Consider the following 18,656-nt stretch of genomic DNA (forward strand, 5'->3'; position numbering starts at 1 on the left):
TTTTCGCATTTGGCTCCCAAACTCTGGAATAGCCTTCCTGATAATTTTCGGGATTCAGACACACTCTCTCCATTTAAATGTAGATTAAAAACGCATCTCTTTCGCCAAGCATTCGAATAATGTATCTCTTAAATTGTGAGTGTAGTTATATCTGATCAAATGCGCATTCTTATTCTTTAGCTTGGGTTAAACTAATTAGTTTTCCTTTGTTGGAACAGCAGCTACGCTAATGATGTCTCTATTTGTTTCTCTGTTTTGCCACGGGAGGTACTAGGATTTACACAAGCTCCAGTCTGGATCCAGAACACCTGAGAAGAGATGATGCTGACCCCTCAGGAGGACATCAGATGATGCTTACCCTGAAACAACATGCAGAACTAACAAATATTGCTACTTACTATGCAATCACATTATAATTGCTGTTAATAATGTTCATCTGTTAATAATGTTCGTCATTAATAATGTTCAACTGCTGGTTAACTGTCTTGTATACACTTCTTCAGAAAATTCCTGTCATTTACACATAAACTGATCACCACTTATAAGCTACTACTAAATATTGTAGAAACTTAATTTTCAGTACAGTTGCTTTGCAATGATTTGTATCGTAAAAAGCACTATACAAATAAACTTGAATAAAACTGCTGCATTTATGACAATGATGCTTGTTTTCATATTTTTTTATTAACAGAAACTGGGAATGCTGATATATTTAATAAAACATGATTCAGTTTCAGATTAAAGAATGTTTCCGATAAAGATAATAGTTATTAAGGGGAAACAATATGTTAAAATGATTTCAGCTTAAACATCCTATTTTTTTGGTAAGTTTTCATTTTTCCAAATATAACTAAATGGTTATAAAATAATGCAATATGTTGTGAATTTAAAACAGGATTACACACTTATATATTCACAATTTTCTTTTATTATTTAACTTTTGGACTATTTTCCCCTATTTATTGCATTGTTGTTGTTTTTTTTAATATGTAGCAAAACATTTTTAAATATGAAGTTTTTACACTTTGGGAAGAACTTGCAATCATGTCACATAGGGCCTGAAAAGTGAGCAGTATCCTAAATTATATATTTATTTATTATAATGAATATAATTAAATGGTTGAAAACACTATTTTACTACTCTATTGTTTTTTGGACTTCAAATTAGGGATATGTCAATATTACAATTGTGAGCAATAATGATCTAAAACTGATAAATTATCGATACTACTGTAAAAACCATTTCATTTAAGCACACACACAAAAGAAAATGAAAGTAAATGTATGCATCACAATATTACAATATACAGTATGAAAATAAATATTTATAGATGTATACTAGATTTGTGGAACATTGCATTTAACAGTGTTACTATTTTTACGTTTTTTAAACGAAGAATAACTAAGTGTTCAACAAGGGTACAACAATGATCTAAATCTAAATCTAAAAATAGAGTAAAAAAGCATGCATAATAAAATATCCCATATCAATAAATTATAACATCTCTTTCTCTCTCTCTCAGCTTATTAATGATTCATTTAAATTTATACAAAAGTGTCCAATATAACTCACCTTGTAGCTTTAAATGTGTTTGGGACACATCGTTACATCAAATAATGTCAAAAAGCTTTTTTTTTTTTTTTTTTTTTCACAGTGAAGCAGACACTCACCCCCCACCACCAGTGATGTAACTGTATCCTCCCTGACCCAGTCCATACCCATAGCGCTCTCCCAGACACACCGGCTCACTGGAGTCATAGCAGCTCAGCAAGGCCTGCAGTCTGGGCAAGCTGTGAGAACCAAACACATTATGCCACCCACCAACGTGTAAATTGCTACAAACACCACAGATTCCTTGTAAAATCATGCCATTTTCCAGACAACAGGCATATGTTGCCTAAATGTACACAAACTGACAGCTGAATAGACTCACCTTATAAGAGTATCATCATCTACAATCAACAGCCAATCGGTATTAGGCACGTGATTGCTTAAAAATCTCCTCAAGATGGCGAATGTTTTCCCACAGTGACCTGCAAGCAGATAAAAGTACTTCATGTGTTGGAAACGAACAAGAAAAGTCAGCAAGCACCTTTCAAAACATAATCAATGTTCTTCAAATCCAGCTACCTTATGTTTTTTTTAATACCCAGAGGCGAGTTGACTTTGTCTGACTTTGCTGAGACCTTTACCCTTTGGATAAATATCGCAGACATGATGTGATAGCGAGTATGTGAGGGAAATGTTATCCTAAGCACATCATCAGATTGTGATATTGAATAGAGAATGTGCACCGTCAGGAGAATGGAAGACCCTGAAGGAACTGTACGCTTAGTACAGAAGAAAGAAACCGCACTGGGTTCAATAACACCAGAAAGATACAAAAGCATCAGCGACTATAAAGGCTAAGGAAAGAGAGCAGAATATAGATAGATAGATAGATAGATAGATAGACAGACAGACAGACAGACAGATGTCTTTGATCCCTCTCTTTCATCACTATCAAAAACAAGAATCCTGCTATGATTTGACAACAAGAACAAAAGAGAAAATATATAGAATTCATTGAAGAGGGTTCTTAGAGACATCATGTCAATTAACACCCTTATAAATAAACAAGTATGGAGAACATGGGAACAGAATGCGCCAAGAGCTTTTTAACATCAAAATGGACAGAGAAGGTGATCAAACGAACAACTGACTCATCAGAAGCTACTTCAAATAAAGTTTCACTTTTGAAATAGTGTTGGAAAAAAAAAACAGCAGAAAAGAGAGTGCTAGAGGGCATTCTATTGAATTAAGTTGCTCAGCTGAATGGACATAATGGCAAATTGAAAGTCTCCAGTAGAGAAAATGAAAGTGTACGTCCCACTTTGTGATTCTGACTTAACTTCCATTTCTAGGGCCCTATTTTAATGATCTAAGTGCATGGTCTAAAGTGCACGGCGCAGGTGGACTCAGGGTGTGTGTCCGAATCCACTTTTGCTAGTTTAACGACGGGAAAAAAGTAGGTGAGCCCAGGCACATGAATGGGTTAAAAATGGGTTGTCCTTATTCTCTTAGAAAGTAATGGGTGTTTTTTGGGTATAACATGCAATCAGAGTCTCATCTCCCATTCCCTTTAAGTGCCAGTTGTGATCTTGCCATGGCGGAATTGCTATTTACATGGTGGAATTTGCAAGCGCAAAGACAGAACGCGCCTCCAGAGAGGAAACGGAGGTGCTCGTGCGTTTGTTTGGCATATGACTTGTGGGTTGACTTGGCAGGATTAGAAATAGATGCTGAAAGTTGACTCTAGAGCACATAGCATTTACTGACTGTTTCTTATATTAACTTGTTATATTTAATTCTAAACATCAGGAAACAGCCAAAACTCTATACCTCTAGTCAAATACCTCTATTCAATCTGTCTTTAGACTCCAATAAGCCAATACTTGATCCAGCCTGAAGTGCTAGACGAATGTACTTTTATGTTCATTTTCTTCTCCTGGTTAAATAAAGGTAAATAAATAAATGACTCTATCTATCTATGACTCTAACAAATCATAACAGCATAAAACATTTGAAATAAATTCCATTAATTGTAGTAAAAAAACTTTTTCATAACTGTAATGACTAACTGTAATGAACGTCTCAAATTTTGACGCATTACATGCTATTAAAAATATCATAAAATTACTTATAACTGTGAATACACCCAAGAACTAGCTGCATCAGATTGAAACTCTGCTAGCCATTCTATTTAGTATTATAAATGTATTTTAATAACATCTTTCAAATAGGTTTTAATGTGTACAGAACATATGTTTGTATCAGGCATACACTACTGCTTAAAAGTTTAGAGGTCAGTAAAATGTATCATTTTATAGAACAAGGATGCATTACTTTAAGTAAAGACATTTATAATGTTACAAAAGTACCAATACATTTGTTTTCAATATAGGAAATGTTTCCTGAGCACCAAATTAGAATATTAGAATGATTTCTGAAGGATCATGTTACTGTACACTGAAGACTAGAGTAATGATGCTGAAGATTCAGCTTTATCATAAGAAGATTAAATAAAATATTAAAATAGATTTTATCTATCCATCTATCCATCTATCTATCTATCTATCTATCTATCTATCTATCTATCTATCTATACAAAAGAGTAGAGTTCTGTTGAAAAAAAAATGGTTTTAACCATTTTTACCAAAGTTTGCACCTTATTTGTGGAAAATGCCAGTAACCATTCCTAAACCTTATTTAACAACACATCTCACACACAATGAAAATATCAAGTATGAAAACGTATTCAATAACTCACCCCTCTCTGTGTTTGGCACTCCCAGATTAATGGTGGGTATAGCGGGATCGGCATAATCACTGTAATACTCCAGCAGAGATGCTTGTTTACCCCACGTTTTCTTCACCACAGGAACTGTTGTATGGGAACAGAGAGAATCAATCAATACTTCAACACCCCTACTTTATGGTCCAGGGCTGAGAGTGATCAACATTTGATATCAAAGATCTTAGATATCGTTTTTTAATACTGGAGTTCAAATGAAATTTAACCCATGAAAACAAACACATGATGTGAATGCAATCCATTATAATGCCATTATGTCCAAACCATCAGTAGCAGAACAACATTCTGCAGTTAAGAGAGTATCAGATTTGTAACAAGCTGTTCAGACTGTAATACAGAAGCCTCTATTTATAACAAGACTTGTGGATACAGCAGCAGTTTTATCTAAATATAAATTAATACAGGAAATACAGTTGAAGTCAAAGGTTTACATCCCACTTTCAGAATCTGCAAAATGTTAATTCATTCACTAAAATAATTGGGATCATACAAAATGCATGTTATAGTTTATTTAATACTGATCTGAATAAGATATTTCATATAAAAGATGCTTACATATAATCCACAAGAGAAAATAACGGCTGAATTTATAAAAATGACCCTGTTGAAAAGTTTCTTAGATTCTTAATACTGTGTTGCTACCTGAAAGATCCACAGCTTTGTTTTTTGTTTAGTGAAGTTGTGCATAAGTCCCTTGTTGGTCCTGAACAGTTAAACTGCCAGCTGTTCTTCAGAAAAATCCTTCAGGTCCCACAAATACTTTGGTTTTGCAGTATTTTTGTGTATTTTAACCCTTTCCAGCAATGACTGCATGATTTTGAAGTCCATCTTCTCACACTGAGGACAACTGAGGGACTCGTGTGTAATTATTACAGAAAGTTCAAATGCTTACTGATGCTCCAGAGAGAAAAAAACCCCAAAACACATGCATTAAGATATGGGGGTGAAAATTTTTGAACAGAATGGAGATATAAGACATTTTTCTTATTTTGGTTAAATATCATATTTTATACACTTAGTACTGCCCTTCAGAGGCTACAGAAGAAAACATGTTTTCACCCCTGGCTCGTAATGCACTGTTTTTCCTTCTGGAGCATCAATGAGTGTTTGAACCTTCTGTAATAGTTGCAAATGACGCCCTCAGTTGTCCTCAGTGTGAAAAGATGGATCTCAAATTAACATGCTCCTTCTAATAACATCCTTAAAACTCAAAGTGACTCGCGAGAGATAATTATAATAATCGGTGCAATTAGATGCAACTGAGGTGTCCTTGCCAGATGGTTCTCTGAATTCAAACTGCAAAACTTTATCTGTCTTATTAAGTTTGAATTGATGCCTGGTGCTTAGCGTCTGCCCAGAGTTGCCGTGAAGGGCTCTAATAGTGGAGAGAAGACAGGACTGATGTCCACTGGGGGACTCAGCCAAAGATCTCTCAATACGGAGTCATTTTAGAGGTCAAACAGTGATGCTTGCTGAACTGTTAAAGCAAGAAGATCTTTGGACTCCATCAGCAGACTTGAGCGGTGGAAGCGGAGACTTGCAGGGTTTGAGAAGCCACACGTAACTTTTCGCATAGCCTCTGACACACAATATCATGACTATGTGCTCTTGTGAAGAACGGGAGGACCCTTGAGAGCGAGGTGGTGGCGTGTGTGTTAAGCCGCGTTCAGACTGCATGATTTTAGCCCAGTTTTGGCTCGCCGACAGGTTTTGAGAAATCGCAGACAAATGCCCGAAATCACAGGCAAATTGGTGCTCGCTCACGCGCGTGACAATCACACAGTGTGAATGAGCAAAGACGCGATCTGAGAGAATCACAGACGAGTCGCCGATGCCTGTGAAATATTTGGCATGCTAAATATCTGGACCTGTGGGCGATTCAAAATCATGCTGTCTGAAAAGTGTTCTGACTTAAAACTACATAGGTGATGACCGACAGCCAATGAGAGAGAAAGAAACCGAGCAGCGGGTAGTTCGGGGAGGAGTTATAGACCACAGCAAGCATGCATGATATAAGAACACACAATCCTTGTTCCTCGCGTCTCCTCAACCATTTCCTCCTCCATAATCTTCTTTTCTTTTTCTGGTTTTCTATAATAATCACAGTCTCACGTGAGAACTCCGGTCTTGCACGCGTGATATCGCATTGTTTTCTTGTCACATCTTGCGTGTGTTGGGTTGTGAAAAGTAGTTTGCGTGCCAGACAGAGTTGTCCTATGTCGGCGATTCTTCCTATTGTAAAGACATGCAGTGTGAAACCTTCGGTCGCCGATCCATCGTGCAGTGTGAACACAGCAGTGACTGAATGCTGGCCAATATAGTCATGCAGTGTGAAAAGAACAGTGACCCGAATACTTTGAAAATGGTGCAGTCTGAACTCGGATTTAGGAGCACTGATGATCAGGAACGCACCACTCACCTCTGTCGGAATGGAATTTCTTGCAAGTTTTCACCGCTACAAAGATGTTGTCGCTCTTAACAGGCTGGCCCTGGGGACACACAGGTGAAAAAAGAAAAGTTTTGAATGATTAAATAATTCTCAATGGTATGTAGTCATCATTAAGTTATTTTAAATTATACATTATTATTAAGAGTAAAATAATCTACAAACGGAGAAGGATGCAGATAACTATGCAATAAATGAATTGAATTAACTGTAGTGCTCTTAAAATAAGCAAACAGATAAAGAACATAATATTACATATTATATAACGTAATTTTTTTTTTCTTACAGGCCATGAAACTTGTGTACCTTTTGAATAGCCGGCTGTTGAAAAATATGCATTGTTATTTAAAATACGTCCCCTTGGAATTATAAGTTTCTGTCTGCGTTCTCAGTAGTTTTGAGATATTGAGCTTCAAATTTTTGTATTCCATAGACTTCTGTAGATAGAACCTTTTTGTTTTTTCAATAAAAAATCCCAAAATGTACAAAACTTAAAATAAAACATCACATAATGTAAATAAATTGTCACAGAATAAGAATATGTCAGATAGAACCTTATAATTCCAAGGGGACGAATCATGTAGCTTCCCTTAATTATTCTGTTGGAATATAAATTATTATATATGATATATTTTATTAGTAAATATTTTAGTTGTTTAATTTTTAAAATACATTATAATATTCACAATTAAAACCTCAAAGTGGCACTCAATTAGACTGTAATATTTAAAATGGAAATAGATGCAGTTGATGGTAATATATGTGAACATATATATTGCATACACACAAGGCTATTAGATATGCTGTTATTTAAAGGAAAACATTATGTATCAAATGGAAAAGTATTATCTTAAGACCTTGTTCTGTGGAACACAAACATACAAAAAAAATAATCTTCTTAAAGTTAAAGTAATATGGTATTCTGTCACTCAAGTGTAAACTCTGACACACTATTTCATTATTCATTTAGCAAGTGATTTTATCCAAAGTATTTCAGCACAAATCACATTCATCATTTCTTCCCGAGGTTTGCACCTCCTCTCCTGTCAGCCTTCTCCACATACTGATTAGGTGTGTGTGACAGGTGTGTTAAGTGCTCGTTGTGGAGGTAACCTACACACAGTGGTGATTGGCTGCTGACAGTGGTGGCACAGTACTGAGCTCTTGGATTATGCTCTGGTAGCGTGCAAAGCTCTGGAACCCCAGTCAGTCGAGGTCCATTTCCGTCCTCCCAGATGTACAGCGCCACCTGCAGGACAAAAGAACAATGACTTATTAAAACATAAAAAAAAGAAGAAAATTGGCTGATAATGTACACATCTTCAGGTCATCCAAGAGTTTTTTTTCTACATCCAAACAGATTTGGAGAAATTTAGCTTTACATCCTTTTCTCTCCAATGGATCCTCCACAGTCAATGGGTGCCATTAAGAGTGAAAACAGCTGATAAAAACATCACAATAATCCAGTTTAAAAAACAACCCAGCCACCGTTATCTCCTGACATCAAAATCTACCAACATATTTGTTTAGAACTGTTTTTGCTTGTAAATGGTCATTGATCTGTGCATATTTCTCTCCTGATTCAGACCAAATCACTTTTTTACTTAAAGTATCATTAAGGATAATAAACTCATACTTTAGCTAGAAGCATCTTGATCTTTCACTTCACAAGACGTTAACTGACGGACTGGAGTGGATTATTGTGCTGTTTTTATCTGCTATTTGGACTCTCATTCTGACGGCACCCATTCACTGCAGTGAATCCAGTGGTGAGCAAGCTACATTTCCAAATCTGCTCTGATGAATCATGAAGGAACAAACTCATCTACATCACAGGTGACATGAGGAGGAGTACATTTTCAGCCAATATACTCATCCGCATCTCTTTCTTTCTTCTGTGGAACACAAAATTAGATACTTTAAAGAATGTTTCAGTAGTTTCAAGTCAAAGGGGTTCTCAAGATGTATTTTATAAATGATAAGACTGTCTGTCCTCAGCTCTGTGGGGACTCCGCAGGGAAAGAGCTGAAGAAGAACAAACACACTAATAATACAATGAAGCTCGTGTTTTTTTGAGACTATGGGGACCACATGGGAAGAATCCTTTATTTAACTTATGCATAATGTTCTCTATAAATTGTAATATTTTTGTTTCTAAGGTGATAGATTTCAACTATTTAATCACATAATTTTTCTTAGTGCACACTTTAATCGACAATGGAATCAATTTCATATAAATACAGTCAGTCAACCGTCATCCCAAAACATACTCCTTAAAAAATTCTCACCTCATGTTTGAGATCTATGGTGAAGTCTGATTTTAATGGCTCCTCTTCTATTTTGTTTGTCAACCTAAAATGTGAAATAACTCAGATTAGTCATAAAAATGCAAAAATATACACACAATACCTGTTCATACGGGCATTTTATGGTTTCAAAAAATAATATAAGTACACTGGAATACTATGTAAACACCATAATACATGTCCACTGCAATTGTTCAGTGTCATGGTTTATATCAAACTACCATGGTATCAGATATCATCACTTTAACATTGCAGATATTCCAGCTTTGAAAAACCGTTTGCATGAATAATACAATTTGAAATATATTATCTATTAAAACATGTCATTCTGGAATGGGATTTGCTTTTGACAGCAGTTCAGCAGAGGGTGTCTTTTTCTAACCTGTTGACAAGAGGGATGCTAAGCGCCCATCCTGCAGAGAAGTCTGGGTACTCGAAAGCCGCAGGGTTCTCAGAGAAAGCATAATGATGGATGATGGTGGACTCTTCATCATGTAGAGGCTTGCCAAGAAACCACTCCTGAGGACAAAATGTGGAGATCACTCAGACTGTGATGGTCATCTCAGGCTAAATCACAGTGTCACAGCTCGTTCAGATGCTATTACGTGATGGTGTCAGACATTAATATATAACAGTTTCTGATTACAAACTTCTTGAGGTTGTTTCCTCAACACAGTCAATACAGTAATATAATTTAGCGACTATGGAAGGTGTCTGACTAGTTAACTGTGACTCACTAACTTTCTTTCCTCAGAATTGTAAGTTTATATCTCCCAATAATAGGCTCATAACTTTAAATTTACATCTTGCAATTCAACTTTTTTTTCTGTCACAGAATAAAAAATAGAAAAGGTAATTGCCACTTTTTATCTCATAATTCTTCCCTTCTTTAGAACTGCATTTACTATATATCTCACAGCTCTGACTTTTACATAAAATGCCACAATTATCCTTTTTGATTTTTCTGTGGTGGAAATAAGTTTCCATTAAGTGACAGTGACATTGTCATAACTACATTGGGGAAAAATGAATTGAATGGTTTATTCATAGAAAAGTTCTTACTGGTGGCGCTGTGTTCAACAGCTGCCTTTCAGGTGGAATGCACGGTGCAAGTGACTCATCATAATGTAGTTCACATTACATTACTTTGAAAATGCGCTGGTAAACTGATTTTTAGCAAAGTGGAAATCTGTGATAAGTCACTTGCACAGTTCGTTTGACAAACCAGGCACCTGTAAATGGCTTTACATGATCAAATTGCAATAATATATTGACAGCTGAAATTGTGAAAAGGTGAGTCTAAGAAATTATCAGAATCCATGTTTAACTTATTTCATCACCTGGAAAAACAATAGCTCTGAAAGTGATTCCAAAGATGTGATTTAAGACATTGCTAGTGCATAAAGATTGGAAAAGTCTGGAGCCTCACTATAGCGAAAATTCACAGTGAACAGAAAGGTTTGATGGAACGTGGATAAGAAAACACTATAACAGGCTATTTCCACTCTTGCTGAGTGTGGAACATCAATTAAAAGCTAGTTCATACTTTTCTGCGATCAAATTTTTTGAGGACTTCATGAAGTTTTTGGAGTTTCACTCTGGTGTCTTCTTCTAGAAACATGATCCAAGATGAGTTCTTGCCAAACTGTGATGACAAGCTAAATGAGAAAAAAAACCATTCTGCATTATTAAGATTAACTTGTTAATACCAACATATCAAGAGAATATAATCATTCATAATTAATCTGTGCATTAGAGGTGTGTTTTTTTTTATTACAATAAATCGTCACATTGTTACACCAGTAGGCAAGAACAAGAGTCATATGAGTCATTAAATCATTCAACAGATGTTTTTCAAAAACAATAATTCATTTAGTAAAAATAAAAAATGAAAAACATCTGTCTGTTTAATGAATAAGTCACTGAACTGTTCACTAAAACAATCCGTTCAAGAATAAAAGTGACTGTCCTTGTAAGTGAATCGCAGAATCATTCACGCAATTGAATCATTCAAAATAAAATAGCAAAATTACAAATGACTTTTTAAACTATTTTTGTTTGCAGAGAAAAAAAAAAGAATACACATAATGATTGGCAATAATGTGTCTCCACAAGAAATAATAATTGTATGTTTTTAAACAATTTTATTTTTTTAGAATAATAATAATTACTACTACTACTACAGTATGAATATTTCACAATATACAATTACTAATTAATGCCTTTATAATATAAATAATGAACGCTTTCGCCAAATCATGACTATATTTACTATATTAACAACAGCACTCATTTAAATAAGTCCAAACGGAAACATATAAACATATAAGCGAAACATATACATATATATATATATATATATATATATAAAATCTATTAAACAATAAATGTTTTAACAGTGAGATTTCACTATGTTGGTAATGTCAGTAATAACAGTGCTCACTTAGGCAGTAGTGGGAGAATGCTCCAGTCTCCCTCATTGTCTGACAGTGTGTGCAGCAGCAGGATGACAGGCGGACTCTGAAAGAGACAAACACTCCATTACAGCTACTGTCAGATGGAGAAAAATGGGAAGATACTGTGAAAACGGCTATCAAGTCGGTTTGTCTGATTTGCGACAGTAGTTTACTTGCAGGGTAACAGCCAGTGCACTGGATGGACTTCAGAGAAAGAGCAGAAGAGAAGTCACTTTAGGACACCTTTTGTTGTTGTTGCTGTTATTTAAAGTGACATTCACCCCAATAAGAATTACTATAATGAAAACTATATAAGTTCCCACACAAGTGTACAATAATATACTTTTTAATATACGCGATTAATCACGATTGTCCTAGGTTAACTCGTGATTAATCGCAACTTGATCGCACATTTTTATCTGTTCTATTTTTAATACTGTAATCAACATGGCCTTGGACAAATATGGATGCTTTATGAAAATGTATGTTTATTATTAGTGAAACCATACTCAACAGAGCATGAAGATTAGACATGTTTCAAATAATATTTATTTAACATTTGATATTTTAACTTGTTCATGTCTATTAGACACATGAATAAAAGAACAGAAATACCAGGTTCCCATTATTCCTTTCTTTGCACTGAGCAATTTACTCACACAAGCCTGTTTACATTCGCAGGACAGGGCAGCTCACTTATGAACATGCAAAATGTACATTTATTATTACATTTGTTTGTCCCTCTGTGTCCACTTATTGAAATTTGACGCAGCCAGTTTCTCAATGAAACTGCTTTCAGTGTGATATTTTCCTGTTTCTAATGTCAGGCTTAATTAATATGAAACAGTGACTGAAACGCTGCCCTTTAAGACTACGGTACATAACTCTCCCTTCTAAGATGTTAATCTGCACAATTTATAATTGAGCCGTCGTCTGATGAAATCAAATACACATAAGATAAAGCTATCTTTCAATGAGCTATATTTGCATGTAAAATTAGAGAAGCAACATAATATCAGGTTTAACTAAAAGCGCTGCTCCTCTCAGCTGCTCGCTAAACAGAGCAGACGCAAAACCTCTCACTTGTGTTAATTCTGACAGTCCTATAATTCTTTTTAAAACACATTTTTGCAGTCAAACCTGCTGGACCCCAAATGACTAGAATCAATCGCAGTAAATGCTGAAATTGGACAATAATATCTTCAAACAATCATGGACAAACATAACCTTGAGCTACAAAATGATTATATGTGGGGGGAAAAAGCAAACTGCATTTCAAAATTCCTTCAGCACAAACATTTTCAGCCTAGGGAAATTTATGTTTGTGATTTTAATAGGAGTGACAATGAATCAGAAGAGAGAGTGTTCATTTCAGAACTTCCCCCTTCATACATTCACAAACGTGCTCCCAAAACTATTCTTATCTCCAAAGAGACACATGAATGGCTTCATATTGATCTGAAGACTTTGTGACACCCATTGTGTGTCTTCATACAGCTCATCAGCATGTGAACAGAGCAAAAAGGGACTGTGATTACACTGTGACTCAAGGTGATGATGAAGATAGGGGTCAGTGTGAGCTTGCTACCTTATGTTACCTCAGATGCTCAGCTTGGTTCAATCACATGACGGCCAGAGACCGGAGCAGCAAGAAATTAACACTCTACTCTTAGATGTGTCTGATCTGACTGTCCTATGACATGGGAAGAAAAGGGGGAAAACAGACGGAAGCATGCATATAGAAAGCTCAGTGACCCTAGTTTGTCAGAGTTGAACCTTGTTGATAAAGAAAAGGCTTTTACCATCCGGAACGTTCCCTTGTTCAGCTATTCTCAGTTTGACGGTTTCTTTGTGGAAAATGTCTTTTAATCTAATATGGATACAAATGTGCTTTATGCCATGAGAGGATATGGACTATAAATGTACCATTGGTAATCTATGCTTGGCCAAACAACTGGACTAATAGATCTATATATCGTATAAAGTACATATACATAATCTAGATTTAATAAAGTATAAAGTATAAAATACAAATATTAAAAAATATATATATTATCGAATACTTGCAAAATATTTATAGCACACGGACCGAAGTATAAAAATTTAAATATTGCATTAATTATTTTCAAATACTGAATATATAAAATCTTTATAAATGATCTTATATTAACAAGTTATAGTTAAATATTAATAACCAGAAGACTAGTAGTAGTAGTATTTTTTTTGTATAGTATTTATTATAATATAATAAATTATATAATTTATATCTTTTTTAGATATTACAATGCCATCAAATTCATCATTTACATATCCAAAATTAAAAACTAAACTAAAGTTGAATCTGCAAAGCAAAGTTTGAACGTTTGACGACAAGGGCAAAAAAGATGACAAATAAGAAGACAAACACAAAAAAGAATACTAAAAAGATGACACACATCTTGAAGAAGACAAGTCCTCGGGGCATTTGTTTCGTACTCAACACTGACTTTAACAGAAGGAAACAGTCTAGATCATACCAGCTGCTGTCATGCTAAGTTTACACACTCGTGTGCCTCTGATGGCTTTAGAAATGAATACCTCAGGGTTTACAGATTTTTGGTTTTATTGAATTGTTCAGTACTGAGTGCACTCACAATGTTCTGCAGCTTCGGCCCCCCAGTGGTGGAGCAAACATCCCACAGCTTTTACAACATAACACTCACTTCTGGCTGCACACTGGGGAGTGAATATGAGTGAGCGAGCAATGTTCAGGAGCACAGGACAGGAGTGATAAATCTCAAGTCTAATTCACACTGACAATACTGGAACTGTCAAGGTTCAGAGGTTGACAGAGAGCGAGAGAAATGAGGTGCACATCCATGTAGAGCGTGACGCATGAGCATTTCTCTGTAAGGAATAAATCTTAGGCCTCATGAGTCCAACTAAAGAGATACAATTGCTCTACTGAAACTAAAATTATGCATCAGCTCTACGAATCAACTGTCTCGTGTCTCAGACTAGTGCTGACATCTTGTGGTAATGCATAAAGAAGCATGAAAGTCGAGTCCATTTCCTTACAAAGGTCTGAAGAAAGACTTTATTTGGGTTCCTAAATTTTATTCAGAGAAAAAATGAAGTTCTATATATATATATATATATATATATATATATATATATATATATATATATATATATATATATATATATATATATATATATATATATATATTATTCAATATCATCCAATCTTATTTATAGAAGCTCTCGTTTAGTGTTTTATTTAAAAGGACAGTTTAACAAAAAAAAATTATTCTGTTATTGTTCTCCTTTAATGTTTTTAAAATGATGTTTTGTACCCCAATGACTTTCCCTGTATGGTCTAAAACTTAATGTCAAAATCAGTACTAAATTATTAAATAAACTAATTATTATACATATACATTTAATATAAATATAATGTTTATTATTAAATAATATAATAGATATTAAACAGATATGTAATCATATTTCATATATTTAATTGTAATACAAAATTTTAAATTCTATTTTTATATTTAATTTAAAATAAGTATAAATTAAACGTATTATTTAATAAAATAAATAATACACTGAAGGAGAACTGCTAGAGGTAAGATATAAAAATAATAGGATGTATATTTATTTAAATATAAACCTAATATAAATATATTTTTTCATATTTCTTATTAGAAAGTAACATTTATATTAAATTAAATACCACAATGAAAATGCTTCCTCTATAGGCCTAGTACATTCTTCATTTATCTGATCTTCAAAGTTAAAGTGGAATTCGGTTCCATACTAATTATTGTTTTGTGTCCTCAACTACAGACAAAGGCAGTCCGTTTCAGTGCTTTTTATTTTTTTAATAACAAAACCACCACTGACTCTGAAATAGAAGATTTGCGTGGACATGGCATTTTAGAACACATCTTACGTGACATCTAAAAGAATCTGTAAATTTCCTGCTTGCTTTAGGGCGAGAGATTTTAAAAATTCAACTGTCACAATGGTAGGAATTCTGAAACGAAGGTTCTGTTTGACAGCAGCAACATTTTATGTAATATCAAACACTTCAAGGGCATTAAAATAAGTAAACTACACTGCATTTTTCCCCAATTCATTTGGGCTCACAAAGTGTTGCTAAAAAGCATCTAATCTGGATAGGATCAGAAAGATGAAAGCAATTAAAACAGCGTGTTATTGCAATACAACTCTACAAATAATTGATGAGGAAACTGTAGAAACCCACTGTACATCCTTTGAAAAATTTGGCTAAGTTGTTTTGGGAATAAGAAGAGCCTGAGAATGAAAGAAAAGGCGGTAGAAAGGATATAGTGCAGGATAAGAGTGGTTTCTTAATCTGGTTTTGATCGGATCAGAGGGTGACAGCTCAGTGAACTGCTGCAGAGCTCCGAGGTTATTGCAGTTTGGCACTCCAGATTTTCAGAACAAGCAGTCAGAAAGCGTTCGTCTCTGAAAGTGGTAAACTACCAGGTGAGGTTGTTGTTGGGGGTGGGAAGAAACAGATTGCATTACATTTTCACTCTCAGAGGATGGTCTCCATGCTGGGAAATAAAAGGAACACACTATCAAGGGTGGAATATTAAGAACGAACTGAACAGTTTCTCTCAATGAAATAAAGCTTATAACATTTGAAATATCAATCCTACTGCTCCACTTACTCACGTCATGATCTGCCCTGGCCTTTTCTAAAATATTCAAATATTCAATAAAAAGTGCACTATGAAAATGCTGCCAGATTAGTTGCAAGAATGATTTCATGAAAGCAAAACCATGCAAATTTAAGACTGCAAATAACATTATTTATAATAGAAAGAATTGTAAAAAATGCTATACCACAAATAGATTTTATATATATATATATATATATATATATATATATATATATATATATATATATATATTTTTTTTTTTTTTTTTTTATAATATACATGTATATGTGACCCTGGACCAGAAGTCGCTGGACTATATTATTAGCAATAGCCAAAAAAACATTGCATGTGTCAAAATTACTGATTTTTCTTTTATGCCAAAAATCATTAGGTTATTAAGTAAAGATTATATTCCAGATTTTCAAATAGTTGTATCTCAGCCAAATATTGTCCTATCCTGATAAACCATACATCAATGGAAAGCTGCATAAACCTCAATTTCAAAAACATTGACACTTACGAGCTGGAGAATTTAATTTAGGGTTATTCTGACCCTAATTCGAATAAACAGACGATATAGTCCTCTGGTGCAGACAATAATATCGTTTTCTTTACAGTTCTCCTTCTTGGTGTAAGTAGATATTCATAGTCTTGACTTCTAGTGTACCTCTGGCTTAGCACAGGGCTCATGACAGATGGCTGGAATTCTCCATAGTCATGGACAAAGTTTTAACATAATTGCACAAACAATTATTTTTGGGTTGAACTGATTAAACTATGTGAACCCATGCCAGGTACAAGGTCAAAAGGTCATGAAAACAAAAGTGAAAGTGTCAATACAGAACATACTGATACCTCTTGAAGAGCTTGTGTCTGCAGCAGAAGGTCTTTTCTGAGTTTCTCCGCCTGCCGCACATGGAAAGAGTTCCTCTGGCTCTGGATGACAAACACCACATCTCTCAAGCCTACAACAAACACACAGAGAAACACATACCCACCATGTCAGCCCATTCATTTGCTTAGAACAGGGCACACTACAATTTCCCACGGAGAACCATGAGATCAACAGTGGGTCAGAATGATTTTGTTGCAAGGAAAGTAGTTCTAAATCTAAGCCCAGGAACGACATGCAGACCTTTCATCTAATAAATCCAAGCCCAATCTGCAACATGTTGTAATTCAACATTTGGAGTGTTTTGGCCCTGGGAAGAGAAAGGGCTTAGTTTGGTGCATTTGTCCGCTTACGAACATGATACAAGGATTGAATCTAAAAATCTAAAGCAGAACTCTCTGGGCTCAGGGTCAAGCCAGTACAGTTGCTTCTGGACTGCAGCTTCTATTACAGAAAGTTTCAACTCAGGATCTGACAAGTTCAGTGCTCCAAACAGGAACTAAAATCACCATGGTTACCAAACAGTTAAGATTGGATGGAGATGGAGTATGTTTCTTGATCTACAGTAGCTGTTCACTTTATCACAATGAAACACTCGAAACCACACAGCATGCTCTCTTGAATAATACACAAAGGATCCATTTATAATGAGCTCTAAAAACAGAGATTGAACTCAACAACCTCAATGATACATGTCAAAAGAGCCATTGAGTCATGAGGAAGGACTTGATTGAAATGACTCGCCTGAAGACCTGTGAGTGGTGTAATTAATTAAGACACTGATTTTGCATGCTGAGACGTTGATTTCATTGAGTACAATCTGTGACATTTATCTAATGTCACCACAGTCACTGTGACCTTTACATGAACTTTATATTGCCCACCAAACCGGCCAGACAACATCATCATATTAGCATTTGAGCACAGAATGCATAAACATAAAAACGAAACAAACATTTAAAATAAAAAATTCAAATAAATTGCTTAAAATAAATAAATAAATCACTGGCTTTACACAAATTTACAAATAAATATATCACTAGGCATGGAATACATAAATATATAAAACAAACAAATTAATCACTGGCTAAATAAATAAAAAACCCTAACCATAAATAAATAAATAATTAGTCATAACCATAGCTAATTATTTAGATTTATTCATTTACACGTACATATTTATTTTAGTCAAAAAAATTCTATGAAAATTATATATATATATATATATATATATATATATATATATATATATATATATATATATATATATATATATATATATATATATATATATATATATATATTAGGGGTGTAACGATACGCGTATTCGTATTGAACCGTTCGGTACGACGCTTTCGGTTCGGTACGCGGTACGCATTATGTATACCGAACGGTTCGTTGGACTAATTCATTATATTAAAAAAAAAAAAAAAAAAGAAAAAAAAAAAGAGAAATATAATGATATGCGTTCAACAAGGTAGCCCAATAACCCAAACGACGTAACAGGCAACGCCCCTGACACTCCCGA

At 34.5% G+C, this 18,656-nt stretch overlaps 1 protein-coding gene across 3 annotated transcripts in view; it reads right to left on the reverse strand.

Moving 5' to 3' along the window:
• Positions 1 to 18,656, reverse strand: part of LOC127972100 (beta-1,3-glucosyltransferase) — a 59,318-nt gene that overhangs the window by 1,678 nt on the left and 38,984 nt on the right. Inside the window, exons 4-13 of one of the 3 annotated variants that reach the window (XM_052575388.1) lie at positions 17,092 to 17,201; positions 11,551 to 11,627; positions 10,654 to 10,765; positions 9,490 to 9,626; positions 9,090 to 9,153; positions 7,919 to 8,050; positions 6,775 to 6,844; positions 4,311 to 4,424; positions 1,935 to 2,034; positions 1,672 to 1,791 (exon numbers count right to left, since the gene is read on the reverse strand). In XM_052575388.1, the coding sequence (XP_052431348.1) occupies positions 1,672 to 1,791; positions 1,935 to 2,034; positions 4,311 to 4,424; positions 6,775 to 6,844; positions 7,919 to 8,050; positions 9,090 to 9,153; positions 9,490 to 9,626; positions 10,654 to 10,765; positions 11,551 to 11,627; positions 17,092 to 17,201 (1,036 nt within the window). The remainder of the gene's footprint in view (positions 1 to 1,671; positions 1,792 to 1,934; positions 2,035 to 4,310; positions 4,425 to 6,774; positions 6,845 to 7,918; positions 8,051 to 9,089; positions 9,154 to 9,489; positions 9,627 to 10,653; positions 10,766 to 11,550; positions 11,628 to 17,091; positions 17,202 to 18,656) is intronic. The other 2 variants (XM_052575389.1, XM_052575391.1) reach the window with 2 other exon arrangements.

Source organism: Carassius gibelio, chromosome B15, assembly GCF_023724105.1.
Source record: "Carassius gibelio isolate Cgi1373 ecotype wild population from Czech Republic chromosome B15, carGib1.2-hapl.c, whole genome shotgun sequence".
In the NCBI taxonomy this organism is placed as follows: Eukaryota; Metazoa; Chordata; class Actinopteri; order Cypriniformes; family Cyprinidae; genus Carassius; species Carassius gibelio.